This window comes from Micromesistius poutassou (assembly GCF_964030765.1).
Source record: "Micromesistius poutassou genome assembly, contig: SCAFFOLD_5080, whole genome shotgun sequence".
Classification (NCBI taxonomy): Eukaryota; Metazoa; Chordata; class Actinopteri; order Gadiformes; family Gadidae; genus Micromesistius; species Micromesistius poutassou.
Window position 1 is genome coordinate 1 of NW_028180205.1, and position 17,952 is coordinate 17,952.

Sequence of the window (17,952 nt, forward strand, 5' to 3'; positions counted from 1 at the left end):
CCACGCACACATTGTGATTCCTGACCAGGGTTTCTCTGGCTGGAACAAAGCGCCTTTGTCTCAGTGGTCTCACCACCGTGCGGATATTAAATCTCAACAACAACACAAAGATCCATTGTGGTCTGAGGAGACGCAACAAGGAACTCTAATCTCTGCCTCCTTTCTCCCCAGGAAGAAAGGAGGCAGCCCCAATTAAAACACTAGGAGCAAATTTACTGTGACTATCTCCACGTTATCAACTGAACTAATCAAAGACCGTTTGGCCTCTGTGTGTGTGTGTGTGTGTGTGTGTGTGTGTTCGGAACGTCGCTCACATCTTTGAACTTCTCGGCGAACTTGGAGAACTTCTCGAACATCTCGGCCACGAACACGATGTCCATCTTGTCGGAGAAGTTGGCGGCGTTCTGCGTGTAGACGAGCAGCCGGCGCGCTCGCTGCATCACGTTGGTCTCGTTCAGCGGCATCTACAGCGGGAAAATAAGAGATTCAAATAATAAAGTTGGCGCAAAATTTTGGGGTACATGAGATTTATTATTGGTTTTACTATTGGCTCTCGCTTCAGAGATGTGACTCGCAGAAATCGACACACTACAGTACACCAGCTATGCTACACACACACACACACACACACACACACACACACTACAGTACACCAGCTATGCTACACACACACAACAGTACACCAGCTATGCCACACACACACACACACACACACACACACACACACACACACACACACATACACTACAGTACACCAGCTTTACCACACACACACACACACACAACAGTACACCAGCTATGCTACACACACACACACACACACACACGACAGTACACCAGCTATGCTACACACACACACACACACACACACACACACACACACACACAAGCTTTACCACACACACACACACACACACACACTCCTCTGCCGGTACCTGGTTGATGACGTTGAGGAAGCGCGTGATGTCCTTCTGGTACTGGCAGAGGGAGTAGTCCTCGTCGGCCCAGGCCCCCCCGCGGTCGCAGCGCCGCCACGCCCGCTGCAGCTCCCCGGGGCCCGCGTCCCCGGCCGACAGCGTGCGGCTGCAGGGCAGGTAGGCCGTGATGCCGGCCAGCGTGCGCGGCCACCTGGAGACCAAAGCTCAGGGTGACTGTGTGTGTGTGATACGTTTTTTTCTTATTTTATTTTATTAATTTAATTAAATTTTTTTATTTTTTTAAATAACTGAAATCAAGAAAAATTAATTTTTGACTTGTGAGCGCAATGCATCAACTAATTCCGTAAGTGTGTGGTGTATTTAAATGTATTTAAAATGAATGAAAAGCATAAGAGATGGTTGGGGATTGGTTACGGCGTGGATAAATCGGGCCACTAGGGGGAGCCAAAGCCCTGGGCAACAAACACACTCAATCAAAACAGTCTACCTAAACCCTTTCATGACGAGACGCCATCCTGCATCCTTCCAAGGTTATAAGATAATGCAATAATTTCTAAATTAACACACAAATAACCGTAGCTTAAAATCAGAAAAAAAAACAATTGAAAAATCGAGTTGGTAGCGCAGTCTGTAGCTCTGCCACCACAGTACACTGTGTGTGTGCGTGCGTGTGTGTGTGTGTGTGTGTGTGTGCGTGTGCGTGCAGTCTGACCTGAACTCCCCCTTGTTGTTGGCCAGGCGCTCTGGCGTGCAGTACTTGGCTGAGCTCTCCAGCACCACGATGTGCACCGTGCGGTTGGTGTTGCCCCGGCTGGTGCGCACGCGGCACTCCCAGTTGCCCGTGGAGCCCGGCTGGATGTTGGAGATGGTCAGAGCGCTGGAGGGGGGGGGGGGGGGGGGGCAGATCGATACGGGCCTTTTGATTAGCGCTCGAATGTGATATTGATTCGTTAGCAGTTTAGTATCGTAGGATTCAGGGTGTTCAAGGGGTGTGGGCTGGGGGCGGGGGGGGGGTGGATGCCTGTGGACACCGGGGATCAAACCCGGTGCCTTTTGGCTGCGAGTCAAACACACTAACCACTACTACACTATTCCACCCCCCCCTGCCCCCCCCCCCCCCCCCCCCCCCCCGCCCCAATAATGAGGAATCATGAGTTGCAGGCAGCAGCTCTGGGTTTAATCAGGTATGGTGGGAATTGAGGGAAGAAGATGGATTTAAATGGATTTAGAGTCAAGTCGGGGCAGGTTGTGTTGACTCAAATTAAGTGAATTAAGCTCTGTGTAAGAGCCTCCGCGGGCCTCCCAGAGAGTCAACTGACTCCACACACTCGCAAACAACTACTGAGCCCTGTGTGTGTGTGTGTCCGTATGAGTATGTGTGTGTGTGTGAGTATATGCGAGGTGTGTGTGTGTGTATGTGTGTGTGTGTGTGTGTGCATGCGTGTGGCATATGCGTGTGCGTGTGTGCGTGTGCATATGTGTGTGTACATGTACATATGTGTGTGTGCCTGTGCATATGTGTGTGTGTGTGGTGTGTGAGATGTCTGTGTGTGTGAGCATACGTGCGTCAGTATATGTGAGTGCTTGAGAGAGTGTGTGTATCCAGTGCCATGCACGTGTGCACATGCATGCATGCCCCCTGTGTGTCCGTGCGTGCGTGTGCGTGCGTGTGTAAGCCCTGTGTGTGTGTGTGTGTGTGTGTGTGTGCGCGTGTGTCCGTCCCGTGCCCGGCGTGTGCGTACCTGGCGATGAGCGAGCAGTTCTGCACCATGCTCTTCTCGATGGCGATGCCGAGGGCGGCGTCGGGTTCCACGGCGCGGCCGTCCTGGTACCACAGCACCTGCATGTCCTGGGCCACGAAGGAGGCCTGGCACTGGAAGGGCAGGCTGTCCCCCTGGAACACCACCTGGCGCTGGGACGGCGTGAGCAGGAAGGAGGGCAGCTCCAGCGGCGCGTCTGCAGGAGGGGGGGGGGGGGCAGAATGCACTGGTTTCAAAAGGGGTTTGCGTCGCTGTAAAAAGGTGCCATGCTGGGTTTCCAGTTGGTATTAAACCAACTTATTAAAAGGGTTTCAACTGTTTCTGAAAGTCAAATTGTTTTATGTGGTTCAGTTGTTTCCCGTCATGTCAAACGGCGTGGCTCCGAGTGATTCAAGACGTCACATGTTGGATGCAGTACACAAAGGGTTAGTGTCTTTATAAAAAGGTGCAACGTCTGGGTTTCGGTTGGGTTGAATCAGAGTTCACCTAGACCCTGCATAGCCACCGCCTCCCACCCACTTATTGTATGTTGTACGTCCTGGCACTAAATGTACAGACTTATTGTATTTTGTACGTCCTGACACTTAATGTACACACTTATTGTATGTTGTACGTCCTGGCGCTAGTACTTAGTTGTGTAGCATCTTATCCTAGCTGTCTGTTTTTGTGTACAGGGAATGGGTTAACCTGACAATTGTTAGTGCTTGGCACTTGGTTCTATGAACATTCTTACTGTACCGACAGTGATATATTGTTTCTCTTCCTTCTGACAAATGTACTTATTGTAAGTGGCTTTGGATAAAAGCGTCTGCTAAATGCCCTGAATGTAAATGTGAATGTAAAGTGTTTCGGTTGTTTCCCGGTCATGTCCCACGGCGTGACTTTGAATGAAGCCAGACGTCACGTCAAGCCAGATGTCAGGAATCAAACCCAAAACGTGTGTGTTGGATGCGGGTCAAACATTCAACGAGAGAGTCTCAAGGAGCCAGACCGACGTTAATCATAACCACCGCGCCTGAATTCACAAATCACAATCGCTTCCTGTCCTTTAGTCTGCAGTCTGGTCCCTGGACCGGGACAACGAGAGCTGGCCAAACAGTGTGTGTAGCGTAGCATGGTGCTACCTGAGCTCCCACCATGCAGCGCAGAGTATCAAGTAACCAGCCCACCGGGAGACACAGGGGGAAGCTGATAAGATAAAGAGCACAAACTAAGGCAGCGCCTTCGTTTGCACTCCTCCTAGTGTGTCATTGCACAAGCAGGGCGCTATCACAGCAGCCTTTTTCCATGTGGGATCGCCGGACTTTAAAAAAAGGCTGTTTCACAATGTTGGCACAGGCCGTGTCAGTAGATTATTCATGAGTTCATTCGTCGTTTTCTCCCCGTTTTCAGCTTCAGCAAGATATTTTCTAAAGGGCGCTGTGATCATTTAAAATCGATTCCCAAGTTAATTATTAACTTTAGACTCTGAAAAATCGTCCATAACTACCAGCGACTGAACTTCCAAACCATTATGCATCACAATGGGCGGTCGCCAACGCCGTGAAACCATCGACTGAGATTACTAAGAATCTGCAGGAATCTGCAGGAAAAATGCTACGTTTTCCTCGGGCTGACCCGATTTTGAACGTTTGTACTCTTGGGTACGATTAATATTGGGGTGTCGAAACCCCTTGCCCTGCGCGTGTGTGTGTGTGTGCCTACGTGTGTGTGTGTGTGCCTACGTGTGTGTTTGCCTGTGCCTACGTGTGTGTGTGTGTGTGTGTGTCATTGTGTGTGTGATAGTATGTGCGCGCCTGCGTGCGTGTGTGTGTGTGTCGTACCACAGGTGAGGGACTCTGGCTGGACGTCGGTGGCGAGCTGGCCCTTGAGGGAACGCGGGTACGAGCAGCGCGTGTCCTTCACCGTCACGCTGCGCTCCGTCACCCAGCGCTGCAGCCAGCGCAGGCTGCAGTCACACAGCAGGTAGGGCGTGCTGAACTCCCTGCGACACACACACACACACACACATCATGTTAGAGCCATACACTGCATACAGTAACACCATAGACTAGGGTGACACACACACACACACACACACATCATGTTAAGAGCCATACACTGCATACAGTAACACCAGAGACTAGGGTGACACACACACAGTGTGTGTGTGTGTGTGTGTGTGTGTGTGTGTGTGTGTGTGTGTGTGTGTGTGTGTGTGTGTGTGTGTGTTCTTGTGTCTCACAGGTTTTTCAGAGACACCAGGCTGTCAAAAGTCCCCTGAGCGACGGAGGAGAAGATATTTCCAGAGAGGTTCCTTGAAAGGAAAGAAGGGAAAAAAAATAAAAAATACGATTTATAATTTTTTTTTTTCCATGTTGAGAGAAAGCAGCCAGACAGATACATTTAACACAGCCTTGCTTAGATTGCCACACCACTAAGTTCAGCCTTGGAGTCTGTGACACAACGGGCCAAGTGAGGGGGTGGTCAAAACAATGGAGCGTATTCTAAGAACAAAGCAACGCATTTAAACTCAAACATGGGTTCCTTTAGGCTAACGCTGCACTCTGGGCTTCCCGGTGACTAGTCTATAACGGGCTGAGACCACTCACAGTCTGACCAGGCTCGTCAGGCCCTTGAAGATGTCCACGTTCAGACAGCCAATGCGGTTGTTGGACAGGTCCCTGCAAAGGACAAAAAGTAAACGGTTAACGTTTGTACGGAAATGTACATTTACATTAAGGGCATTAAGCAGATTTTTTTATCCAAAGCTGTCGCTATGTTAAGGATGTTCATAGAAACAAGCACTAACAATCGCTAGGTTTACCCATATACATACTTTGTTGTATACCCCGTATACAACAAAGATAGCTAGGTTAAAATGCTATTTCTAACACTCACACTAACACTAACACTGAGGTAGGCGGGGGCAGTTCCATTCACCCTTGAAGGCCAGTACCATCGTCTTGAGTGTGATGAGCTACTACAGGGAGCCAGTGGAGGCCACGGAAGAGGGGGGGGGGGTCACTTGGTAATGCACACGGACATCTAGAACCTTCTATTGAAGCTACTGAATCACTACTGCTTCAGGTGCTGTGAGAGGGTTAGCAGAGTAAAAGCGCGACAAAAGTATGTGTTTTAAGTGGACGGCCCGTTGTCCGCACTAGGCTGTCCACCGCCCATCCCCGTCACCGTGACGATGAAAGGCTTTGGCGCAAAGTCTTTAGAAATTCTGCTCTGTCAGATCTACACCTTTATGTTTTAGGGAGATTTCGGGCTTTGAGTGAATGCGCCTCCGGGGGAAAGAGAGCGAGAGGTGAACTGAGGAACGCCACGCATCAAAAAAGACAAGAGTTACACTCGGCGAGGGTGATTAATGGCGGCTGATTAATGTCAAACACGCCAAGAGGTGTGTGTGTGTGCGTTTGATCCCCGGCTGGATGAGACGTGACAGTATGCCTCTGGAAAGCTCTCGCTCTCTCTCTCTCTCCCTCTGAGGAAGACAGTTATAGGACACACACACACATGATCCCAGCGACCTAACATGGAAAAAAAAAAGAGATCACTCCTGTCACTTTGAATTATGCTCAGGGGTGCAGACATGTGAGTGTGGTGGTGGGGGGGAGACTCTCTGTGTGTGTGTGTGTGTGTGTGTGTGTGTGTGTGTGTGTGTGTGTGTGTGTGTGTGTGTGTGTCCTGCCGTAACTCAGTGGCGGTTTGGGGTCCACTTTAGTAAACATTGAGCTAATAGAACTCACTGTCCGCCCCCCTTGAGAGAAATGTCATGCTTCTTTCAAACAAAACGTCAGGCCTGAATAAATCAAAACGGAGAAAACTCATTCACCGTCTGAACGCAAGGCATTGTGGGTAACAGTCAGCTCAACCTCGAAATCCAAAAAAAATTGATGATTCGGTCATGTGACTCCTTTAGGGTAGTTGCGTGCACATCCAAAACAAAGGGCGATACAAAAACAAATCCTTTCTTAAGGGGGGGGGGGGGTCAAAAGGCATAGTGAAAATGCACGCATGTATTAATTCAACATCAGGGTAGGAACACGGAAGGAACCGGATTAGCAGGCAGAACCACAGAGATTTCACAGTGATATCCAGCTGTGTAAGGCAACGGTTGGGAAAATGTTTACATGTTTAGCGCCACTGTGTGCAATGATTTTTTTCTAATGATCTCAGTAAACTGCAAATCGATATCTGCGTCGTTGTGTGGTATTTCTCATCAAAGCTGCCCTACTGTGAGTTAGCCCTACTGTGGTTTAGCCCTACTGTGGGTTAGCCCTACTGTGAGTTAGCCCTACTGTGAGTTAGCCCTACTGTGGTTTAGCCCTACTGTGGGTTAGCCCTACTGTGAGTTAGCCCTACTGTGGGTTAGCCCTACTGTGAGTTAGCCCTACTGTGAGTTAGCCCTACTGTGGGTTAGCCCTACTGTTAGCCCTACTGTGGGTTAGCCCTACTGTTAGCCCTACTGTGGGTTAGCCCTATTGTTAGCCCTACTGTGGGTTAGCCCTACTGTTAGCCCTACTGTGGGTTAGCCCTACTGTGAGTTAGCCCTACTGTGGGTTAGGCCTACTGTTAGCCCTACTGTGAGTTAGCCCTACTGTGGGTTAGCCCTACTGTGGGTTAGGCCTACTGTTAGCCCTACTGTGGGTTAGCCCTACTGCGAGTTAGCCCTACTGTGAGTTAGCCCTACAGTGGGTTAGCCCTACAGTGTGGGCCTCAAGCCTCAGTTCTGGATGTACGTCGGTGCAAAGGGCTTTACGGATCCATTCTGTGCTAATGCGGACCCTCCTTGCGTCCACCGCCAGGGCCTGACCTGCGCCTCCCAAGAATTATAACTTTGCGTCATTGGTCCGCTGACTAAAACCTGATGCACAACCAAAACAGGTTCAGGACTGCGTCGAAGCGACTGTGTGGTCATTGCGGTGCGTCAACGTGGTGGAACCATAACTGAGCCTTTCCTCTGGATTAGAGTAGAATGTCGGGCCTGCAGGCGGAGGAAGCTGTGTGTTGCGTTTCCAGTCTGTCGTTTGTGAATGATCGGAGGAAGGCCTTTATAAATAGCCATGTGTGATTAGGCCATGTTGACAACTGCTGAGCTGCTGCTGCTGGAATGCAGGCCATGCAAGTGTGTGTGTGTGTGTGTGTGTGTGTGTTTGTGTCTGTATACCATTACACACAAAAGACCAGCATGTGTGTGAGGGTGCACACATTCATTCAACCAGCATTTTCTGCAGCCGTGCGTTTATATGTATATATGTGTGTGTGTGTGTGAGTATATATGTGCGTGTGCGTGTACGTGTGTGCGTGCGCGCGCGACCGGACCGTGAGCCAACAGCCAGCTCTGTGTCTCAGCTGCCAGGTCCTGTATAGCGGACCCCGCCCGCCTCCACCCTCCCGCCCAGATGGACGCGACAGCCAGGCACCTCCTCGCAATCTCACGCCTGGTTCTTTTAGCCACGCTGCTAATAGCCCTCGGAGGAATGAGGTAGCATTTCCTGGCTAGCTGTGGAATTCATTTTAAACCCGATTTTGCAGAAGGGAGAGGGGTGGTGCTTGGCGTGCATGCATGCACACACACACACACTCACACATGCGCACTAACACACACGCGCGCTAACACACACACACACACACACACACACACACACACACACACACACACACACACACACACACACACACACACACACACACACACACACACACACACACACACACACACACACACACACACACGTTTGGTCTACTTCAGCTTTTCCTTTCTTCCTTCCGTCCTGCAAAACAAAGTGTGCAGGGGACAGGGGATCTAGAACCAGCAGGAAGTGAAGATGTGTTTGGAAAATGTCTGAAACGTCTGTTGCCACTGATTAAGAACTTTTTTGTCTGAGCTGAGGATTGAAAATAAAATCGACGAATCACGTTGATTCGTGTGTGTCTGCATCAAGACCCTCTGTGCGCGATGGACAGCCTGAAGTGAAGGAATCCATAAGCAACCAGAAGAGATCAGCTGCCAGATGAAGTCGAGGCTGCACAATATACAGCCCTGTTTTAACCGGGTGAGTCCTTTCACGCCCTTTCCCTCTGCCAATTGACTCAATTACCCACGAGCCCTTGAACGGCAAAGGCTGAAACAAGTGGCTGGCAGCCCGCCGGGCAACCTCACCCAACACAGAGCAGCAGTGTGTGTGTGTGTCCATTACACACACACACACACACACACACACACACACACACACACACACACACACACACACACACACACACACACACACACACACACACACACACACACACACACACACGGGAAAACCAGAGGTGGAGGGGATCGGAGCGCATGGAAAAAAAAGGTGATTCTGCGATTACCTCAGACAGGAGGGCAGTGTGTGTTTACCGGCGATACGGAACGCTGGGGAGGGGCCCGGGGCCGAAATTACGCTGAAGGGGGAAAATAAATCACCAAAAGTGTAGCGCCTGTGAATCTCATGTGGGGGGGGTGAGAAATAAGAATATTATTAAAAAAGGTAAGTGGCTATATACATGGCTGTGAATGATATAAAGTGTGTGTGTGTGTGTGTGTGTGTGTGTGTGTGTGTGTGTGTGTGTGTGTGTGTGTGTGTGTGTGTGTGTGCGTGTGCGTGTGTATTAGGGGGGTTGGAAACTTGGATTTCTCTCTCTCTGCACTCGGCAGCCAAACTGTGAGTTCATGTTGGCAGTAGAGCCGGGGCAGGCACCCCAGGGTGATTCCAGGGCTGGCAGTCTCGTTATACACACTCGCACAGAACGTGCGCACGCGTGTGTGTGCGTGCGTTCTTGTGACTTTGTGTGTGTGTTTAGAGGGAAACCCTGGGAAAAAGCTGGTGGCACACAGACCACGGCCGCTTATAGATGGTAAGCACACTACAGAACTACTGTAACAGCAAGGCACATTCACACTGAGGTGGGGACCACACACACACACACGCACACGCACACACACACACACGAAAAGGCAGGGTCTAACCATATGAGAGTAATCATTGGGAGCAGTGGTGTATACTTAAACCCAATTGTAATGTTTAGTGTCGATGCCGGGGTAATACACGAGTATAAAATACAAAACAAATATTGGCTATCGCTCAGTAGCCATTATAATAATATCACAATTCTCAGGATTCCCGGACATGTGGGTTCAGCGCAGCACCAGGGATCCAGTAATAAGAACAGACTGGTGTTAATGGGACAGGAATCCAACCCCAGTGGATTCCTGGGACGGAAACTGGGAACAGGAGATCCACTCACAGTCTCTTCAGTGCGGGCAGGCCCAGGAAGGCTCCGGGCTCGATGCGACTGATCAGGTTACTCCGGAGGTCTCTGTCAAAACAGAAGAACAAAACGACATGTTTAACTGGTCATGTGACACGTTGGTACTGTCGCTTTAAGAGACTGAGGGCTGGATGATGAGGGGAAAAATAAAATCGTATTGAGATTATGTGTGGCAGATTGTGATATGATGATAAACGATTAAAACCCTGATCTTGTGATATTTGTACAGCACTACAGTTCTTCATTTGTAAAGGTTGCGTTACTGTACATGAACACATTATACCCTTATCAAAAGATTACTCCTGCCATTTGGATATTGGATATTTCGTTAATATTTCAGAAACTAAAGCTTAATTTGTGGTAATGCAAAATTTGTGGTAATTCCCACTACTGTCATACGTAGGATAGTGTTCTTGAAAAATATACATTTACAATAATAGAAAAAGATATAATCGAAAATAAATGTATCAGCAATATTGATCAGTAAATACAGTATTATGGCTTGTTACTGTAGCGTCGCTTTCTGCGTTCCATCAGGTTCATTGCAATGTTCCCATTGCTGTTTTTGTGTTGATATGTGATTTGTTAATAAACCCACTGGGAGCATAAATAGTGTTGCTGACTCCGTCTATCCACTGTTTCCCCACCGGCCTTGTTGCAGTAATAATTGTGTTGAACAGGACCTGACACTCATGACACACATATGAGGTGGTCCGCGAAAGGTCTCGATCATAATTCGGTGGTCCGGCTCAAGTCAAAGGTGGGGAAGCCCTGGCTTTGCTCACACTTCAACCCCAGTCCCAGGGGCCCAATGGGGGCAGACAGACACCTGTTTGAGAGCCACGCGAGGCACCCAAACACACACACACAGCCCCAATCAATCATCATCACAAGGCCAAGTGCATTGACAACCATAGCCCCAGGGTGCAACACACACACACACACACACACACACACACACACACACACACACACACACACACACACACACACACACACACACACACACACACACACACACACACACACACACAGCGAGGGAGGTTCAAAGGCTTGCGGTGACGGAATACCTGCAGCGCTCACCTGTGTTGCCGCGGTAACAGTCGCTCTGTCATTAATTAGGGGCCGGGGTATGCTAGCCGTATACCCAGACAAAGAGCTAGAGAGAGGGGAGGGGGTGCCATTGATGTCAAGGAGGAGCTGTCTGCCAGGCGGAGTGGGGGGGCTGGTGGTGAGTGAGCGGGCCAGATCATGAATAGAGAAAGGAGAGGGTTTTTTCTCTCTTCTCCGCACTGCTTTAGTGTTTGATGTGGGCTAGTGTCCATGCCGCATGTGTGTTGAGAGACATGTTCAACGGCAGAGCGTGAGCTAAGGCACGGGGAATTCAGGCCGCTACACCCACTCACAAACTGTTGTATATCCAATAAAACCCACCGTTTATCCTGTTATCCAAACATTTTATTTTTATGTAGACCTCATTAGGGAACAGCAGGTGGGAGACCAGCTTGTGGATGCCTGCATTTGGACTTCAGAACCACGCAGCTGGCCTCAAACTAAACAACAACTAGACTATCCTGCCCTATGTCTGACAAGAACAAACCAACCAACAACTAGACTATCCTACCCTAGGTCTGACAAGAACAAACCAACCAACAACTAGACTATCCTACCCTAGGTCTGACAACAAACTAACTAACAACTAGACTATCCTACCCTAGGTCTGACAACAAACTAACTAACAACTAGACTATCCTATCCTAGGTCTGACTGAAACAGAGTGATAGGAGTGATGCATTTCCTACTAAATCAAGAAACAGTGCCATGTTTTGTTGGTATTGTTGGTATTGTACAATCAGAGCCAAAACTAAGAGGAACTAATCCCACATAGTGACTCTTACTAAAGAATAATACTATAACTATAACTAACGATGTATCAATGGAATAGACCTGTGATCCTGTGATCAAAGCCCTCCATCTTAAAACTGTTGACATTTTTCACATCTGTAGATAAGAAAAGCCGGGCACGATGTCTGTGATTTAGGAGGACTGCTGGGAAGATAAAACAGGCCCATAAACAGGTTGTGACGAAGCTAAAGTTAGCTTGTTACGTGATAATGTCGATATAGAAACATGGCCTGCCGGAGGGCTTAGAGTAAGAGTGTGCAGACGAATAGCAGTCCGTTGAGAGTGTATCTGTGATTAAAGGACAAACAGACTTCCCTCCATTTTGTGTATTTATAACCTTATAAGAGACTATGTTACAGTTCTCTGTGGCATATTTCAGTGATTATGTCTTGTAAGAGTAGGACTGTGTCACTGGATGAATTATTTATTATAATATGTATGTTTAATTACGTTTGAACAGTTTGTACAGATCACAGCTGTGATGTATATCATTTATTCATGTTATCTTTGAAGTCTTTAAGTCTTTAAGTCTTTGATATGTACGTTACATCTTAAATTATAGTAGCGACTATATACAGCCATAATGAAACCCTTACAAGCATCAGTCACAGCTGTGGTACTATCATGTTATGTTAACAGTCCCATACGGTTAATTTTTATACAATAAGAACAAAACTATATACATAAGAGACATTAAGAAAGTTTAACAAATAAGCACATTTGGTAATTCTCACATGTGGGAAGGCTAGAAAATTGACCACCGTAGGCCAGAGCAAAACCACGTATTACCCTGATTTCACCTCCAATATGTGGACTCGTGTCCAAACCACGATAACAACACTATTCTGTGTGTGCACATAGATATCGATTTACCGTACACTGAGCCACGGTGGTAATATGAGATCAAAGTGCAAGTAAGCTTAAAACGCACGAGACATCTTTAACCGTTACCGAGAGCTGTGTCTGCATATCCCCAATACAGTGAGACGCCGTGGAACGTTCTGGAGCAGCCATGTCTGAGGCAGAAAGTGTCTGGCCTTCCTCCACCGAGGTACAAAGCAGGTTCAGCCTAATTTCACACCCAGGTGTGGATAGCCTTAATAGCCCCTTGTTGGGGAACACCCAACAAGGTCTCTCCTCCCTCTCAGAACACACACACACACACACACACACACACACACACACACACACACACACACACACACACACACACACACACACACACACACACACACACACACACACACACACACACACACACACACACACACGCTACTGTTTACAACGGCGTAAGCATTTACAACTACAAAGGGGCCGTCTAAATGAGAGGCCGCGCCGGGTTTCTGTACCTACGGAGGACAAGGTAAAGAATTGTAAACGCAGAAGGGGGAAGCTGGGGGCGTGTACGCTGCAGCACAAATGCCCCCCAAGTGCAGCGTGCTGAGAGCGACGGTGTGTTCCAGACGCCTCGGACACCAGCCTTCAGAGTTTCACTGGTGACGTCATTTCCTGTCTCTCGTAGCACTTACAGCGTTCCCGTTCGTCTTTGTTATCGTGTCATGTCATTGGCTAGTCGTTGCTATTGTTAGCTACATTAGCCTCTTTAGCAAGCCAGCTCGAAAACGGACAACACAACGTCACATTGTATTGCACGGCCGCACAGCAAGGCCGTGCAATGCATACATTGGTGACCGGAATAAAGTAGCAATGTAATCAAGTGTGTAAGAGCATTTAAAAAAATCGACATTAAAATGACCAACGTGGTACAAATACAAAGAAAATAAATCACTTCACGGGCGCAGCCATTTCTGTTGAGAGCGTCATCACTGAGCTCGGTCTACTCTCAGAATTCCGAGGGGGGCGGGACCAAAAGGGGGCGTGCCTCCGAGAAACGCCTCAAGAAAGCCGGGATATTTCCCCACTTGGACCTCGGAAGGCTGGTGTCCCGAGGCATCTGGAACACACCACTAGTGAGCACACAAGAAAACAAGATGGAGGCTGAGTGAGAACTTGACCAGGGGGGGAGCCGGGGACAAGCTAGGCAGTGTGCGTGTGCGTGTGTGTGTGTGTGTGTGTGTGTGTGTGTGTGTGTGTGTGTGTGTGTGTGTGTGTGTGTGTGTGTGTGTGTGTGTGCGCGTGTGCGTGTGTATTCATCAACACCTCTGGCCTCCACCAGGCCTCATTACAATGACAAAGTAAGCTAGCGAGCGGGCTGCGCTACACTCAAAAGGGGGGAGAGAGAGGGGGCGGGGGTGGGGGGGGAGGGGTATGACAGCGGGGGGGGAGAGAGGGCCACAGTCGTAGCTGCCTTTGGAGGCAAAAAAAAAAGAAGCTGGCAGAATGGAGCCTTCAGCACAACCGACTGGCTGACTACACACGCAGGGAATTGCCTTCAAGGCTTCCCTAGTGTGGAGAGATCAAAGCTTTATCCCCCCCCCCCCCCTCCTCCACCAACACCACCTTCTTCTTCTTCTTCTTCTTCTCCTCATTCTTCCTCTTTTGATTGTGGATTGAGAACATGGCTCCGTGTTTACCCTTTGGTGGAGCGCCTTTGAAAAGGCGAAGAGCAGCGTATGACCCAAATCAAATGCTTGCGAGGCCTCCCCCCCCTCCCTCCCTCCCCCCCCTCCCTCCCCGTGTGCATATCAATAGAAATCTTGTTCATACGAGAGTCGCCGAGAGGCCGCGTGCGAGGGTTGTGTAACGTGAACTCCCGGAAGAGCGATAACAAAAAGAAAAAAGACAACATGACTAACTCAGAACGAAGCGAAGCCAACCCAGGCACTAAACACGCGCTCGCACGGAAGTACTCGGGGCAGAGCGTAGCGTAGCAATGCAGAGGTTGAATACCTGGCTGTTAGAGCAGAGAGAGAGAGAGAGAGAGAGAGAGAGAGAGAGAGAGAGAGAGAGAGAGAGAGAGAGAGAGAGAGAGAGAGAGAGAGAGAGAGAGAGAGAGAGAGAGAGAGAGAGAGAGAGAGAGAGAGAGAGAGAGAGAGAGAGTGGGTGGGTGGCAGGGATGTGGACGGGAAAAAGAAAAAGCGAACATAAAAGATAAACAACTTTAAATGCATGACTAAAAGGCTTAGCCCGTGCGTCTCGTATGTCTTAGTTTTCCTTCAATTCTGAGCCGGGGGGGGGGGGGGGGGGGGAGAGGACTTAATATGCCCTTCAGAAATTCCAGATCAGTGTGGTCATGTGTTAGTGTAGGCTTGGGTAGAAATGTGGCCATTAATGGTCTGGTTGCTTTAGCTGCACGGAGCCGTTTCAGAGTGATGAATCACACCGGGAGGCGGTGTGTAATGCGGGGCCCCGGTACAGTGGGCCTGGGGTCTCCGAGGAGAAGACTGGCCGATGGTGGCGGTGGGAGAGATGCCAAACCCCAACGTTTATTCGCCGTGTTACGCCGGGCCACTCGGCTAAACTCTTCTTTAGAGTGTTCTTTAAAGTGTTCCGAGTTGCCCGGGCAACTCTTCCAGGGAATGTTCTCCAAGGCTAAGGCCACGCTTCCGAGATAATCAGCGTTTTGACGGCGCACACACTGCAAGTCATTACGCGTGCGCGCGCACGCGCACACGCACACGCACACGCACACGCACACACACGCTTCAGGGCCAATACAGTATGATGATGATGATGCACCACTCTACTGACATATTCCTTTCAATGACTCAACTGAAAAAAAAAAATTTTTCCCCCCATTCCTGTTTAGATGCATCTAGTTCCTCAATGCCCCGTTTTGTTGTGATCTCATCTCATCCCATACAACGGGCACAACACTCCCCGCAGGCCCTTTCTATAATTAGTGTTTTCCTAGCGCCCTCTCCCTATCGGTTCCCGCTCCCCGGGCCGTGCGCTGCTATTCTTAACCCGGGATAAGTGCTGGGCGCGGGGGCCTCCTGGTTCGCTGTGGCCTGGAAGTTCTGCTGGCACAAAGCCAGCCTTGTGGTGACCCTCCACCCACTGCGTCCCACGTGGCGTGACAGAGGACCTGATGGTGTAGTTTGAGGCACGAGAGACGTGAGCTATGGAGCCGACCCTCACTCCTGGGCTAGAAGGTTATAAATCTGTTTTCATTGATTTTTCCTGGACTTTTATTTTTCCCGGACGTTTTTTTTTTTTGGACACTGATAGCGATACCAGTATTGGAAATTCCTTGGCGAGTACGCAAATTTATGCACTGATCTGATACTATCGCATGACTAGCTTATTGAGAACATCACAAACAGCTGTGTTTTTTTGTTGTTGCCGATATCAGATGTATTGTACTGGTGTAATAAAAATGGATATTCATTATTCCCTTTTAAGAATAACTCAACTTCATTGTATCTGAGGGTGAAACCCGAGACACAACCCAGCTTGTACCTGACTGGAAGTACTGGTAACAAAACAGAAGATGATACTTACAGTCTTTCTAGTATTGTCAGACCCACGAACGATCCATTCTTCAGTTCTTGAATCTTGTTGTTGCTCAGTATTCTGCAAAGAAATAAAAGCAAAAATAAACACATTGAAAAGCTTCTGAAAATGATTAACCGTCGAGACAAAATCTGGCCCGCATTGAGACATGATACCGCGTTTGGAAAAGTGCCCCTCACTCTAAACAAAAAACAACCACAAACACACTAGTGCTCCCGCTAGTTAGATCTGCTCCACAGAACCATGAGTCAATGGTGCCACTGGTTATCCATCACACCGCACGCTTCCACGGAGATGAGTTTTAATCACTGACGGGGTCAGTTTAGAGGGGCGGATTGAGATGCCAATATCTAATGATTGGAGTGTTGAGGGCCAATATTTGGAACAGTCAAACACATAATTACTGCTACTGAAGTCCCGCCAGCGATTATCAGCCTCCTGGTTAAAGAAACCACGCCAGGTATCGCTTGAATACTGCCATTATGATGGTACTGTACAACGAGAATCATTTCTAATTACACATATCACATGGGATGCCAATACACAGTTCCACACTACGGAGCATTAGGCATATACACAATGTCTAGTAGTAAAACGTCAGTTCACGTGTCACATAATCGCATTAAGCCTACATAACAGAAAACGATGATGTAAAACAATGATGCAGTGATAATTACATTGCAAATACAGCCTAGTACACATGCGACATTGATTAATTCATTAACTGCCAAACACATTTCCCTAACTCTAGTGACTTCTCCTCTAGCTCTTCAGATCGTACAACTGCCAGAGCTTGTCTCCGGCCCTAAAGACCTGCCAACGAGTGCCAACTCTAAATCCACTCTGCCCGATGGCAACACTGGGGAGGAAACCAAATAGGGACTCGGCGGTTAGCGTACATTTCTGGCTAACGGGAATGGGATGCGGTGGGGGACATGTGTGTTAGCTGCACCCACATCCCGGAGCCAAATTGCAGTCATTATCGGGTGTTGAGGGCTTGTTTTATTACAGGGTTGGGTTCACATTGTCACCGGATACTCTGCGTTTTGCGTTCGACCACTCGACAGACAGAGATAGCGTGAAGGGAAAGGGATAGAAATACATGATTTGTGTGCTTGAGTCTCTTCCCACAGTCATAAGCGTATGCTAAAATGTCAAAATGCCAATGATGCAGTCCATCACAGTCTGATGCTACAGGCGAAAGACATGGGCCCTCTGTTGAAGAAAACGAAAACGAGTCACATGGAACAACTTTTCAGTGGGGAATTCCTAGTTTTGCCGTAGCCAACAGATGGCAATGACGACTGGTTTATCATGTTAAATGTGAGCAGGCTGAACTCTAGCTGAACCCGGGACTATGGCACAGGATCAAAATGTTAAACATCCCTGACTAATTGTCAGTATTTTTCATCTGCATGCAAGAGGTTTGTTAAAAGACGAATATTACGTCCCACGTTGCCATCAGCCACGGAAATGCTTTCCTGTGCACACGTGAAAGACGTTAACGAGGTTTACATAGCAATTTATTCTGCTAAAACATAACTGCTGTGTAAATACACCATAGGTCCGTGAAATCAATTTCAAAATCTGATGTCTGGACACAAATGTGATCCACGTCCAACTTGTGACTAGTTCAATTA

At 48.6% G+C, this 17,952-nt stretch overlaps 1 protein-coding gene across 1 annotated transcript; it reads right to left on the bottom strand.

Moving 5' to 3' along the window:
* Positions 1-10: 10 nt before the first annotated feature.
* Positions 11-10,039, bottom strand: LOC311371028 (adhesion G protein-coupled receptor A3-like; the record flags this gene model as incomplete). Its single annotated transcript, XM_084489270.1, has 8 exons — positions 11-464; positions 936-1,128; positions 1,651-1,815; positions 2,681-2,894; positions 4,522-4,682; positions 4,923-4,994; positions 5,290-5,361; positions 9,968-10,039. Coding segments are annotated over 8 exons (1,165 nt in total), but the record flags the coding sequence as incomplete, so codon positions are not given.
* Positions 10,040-17,952: the final 7,913 nt, after the last annotated feature.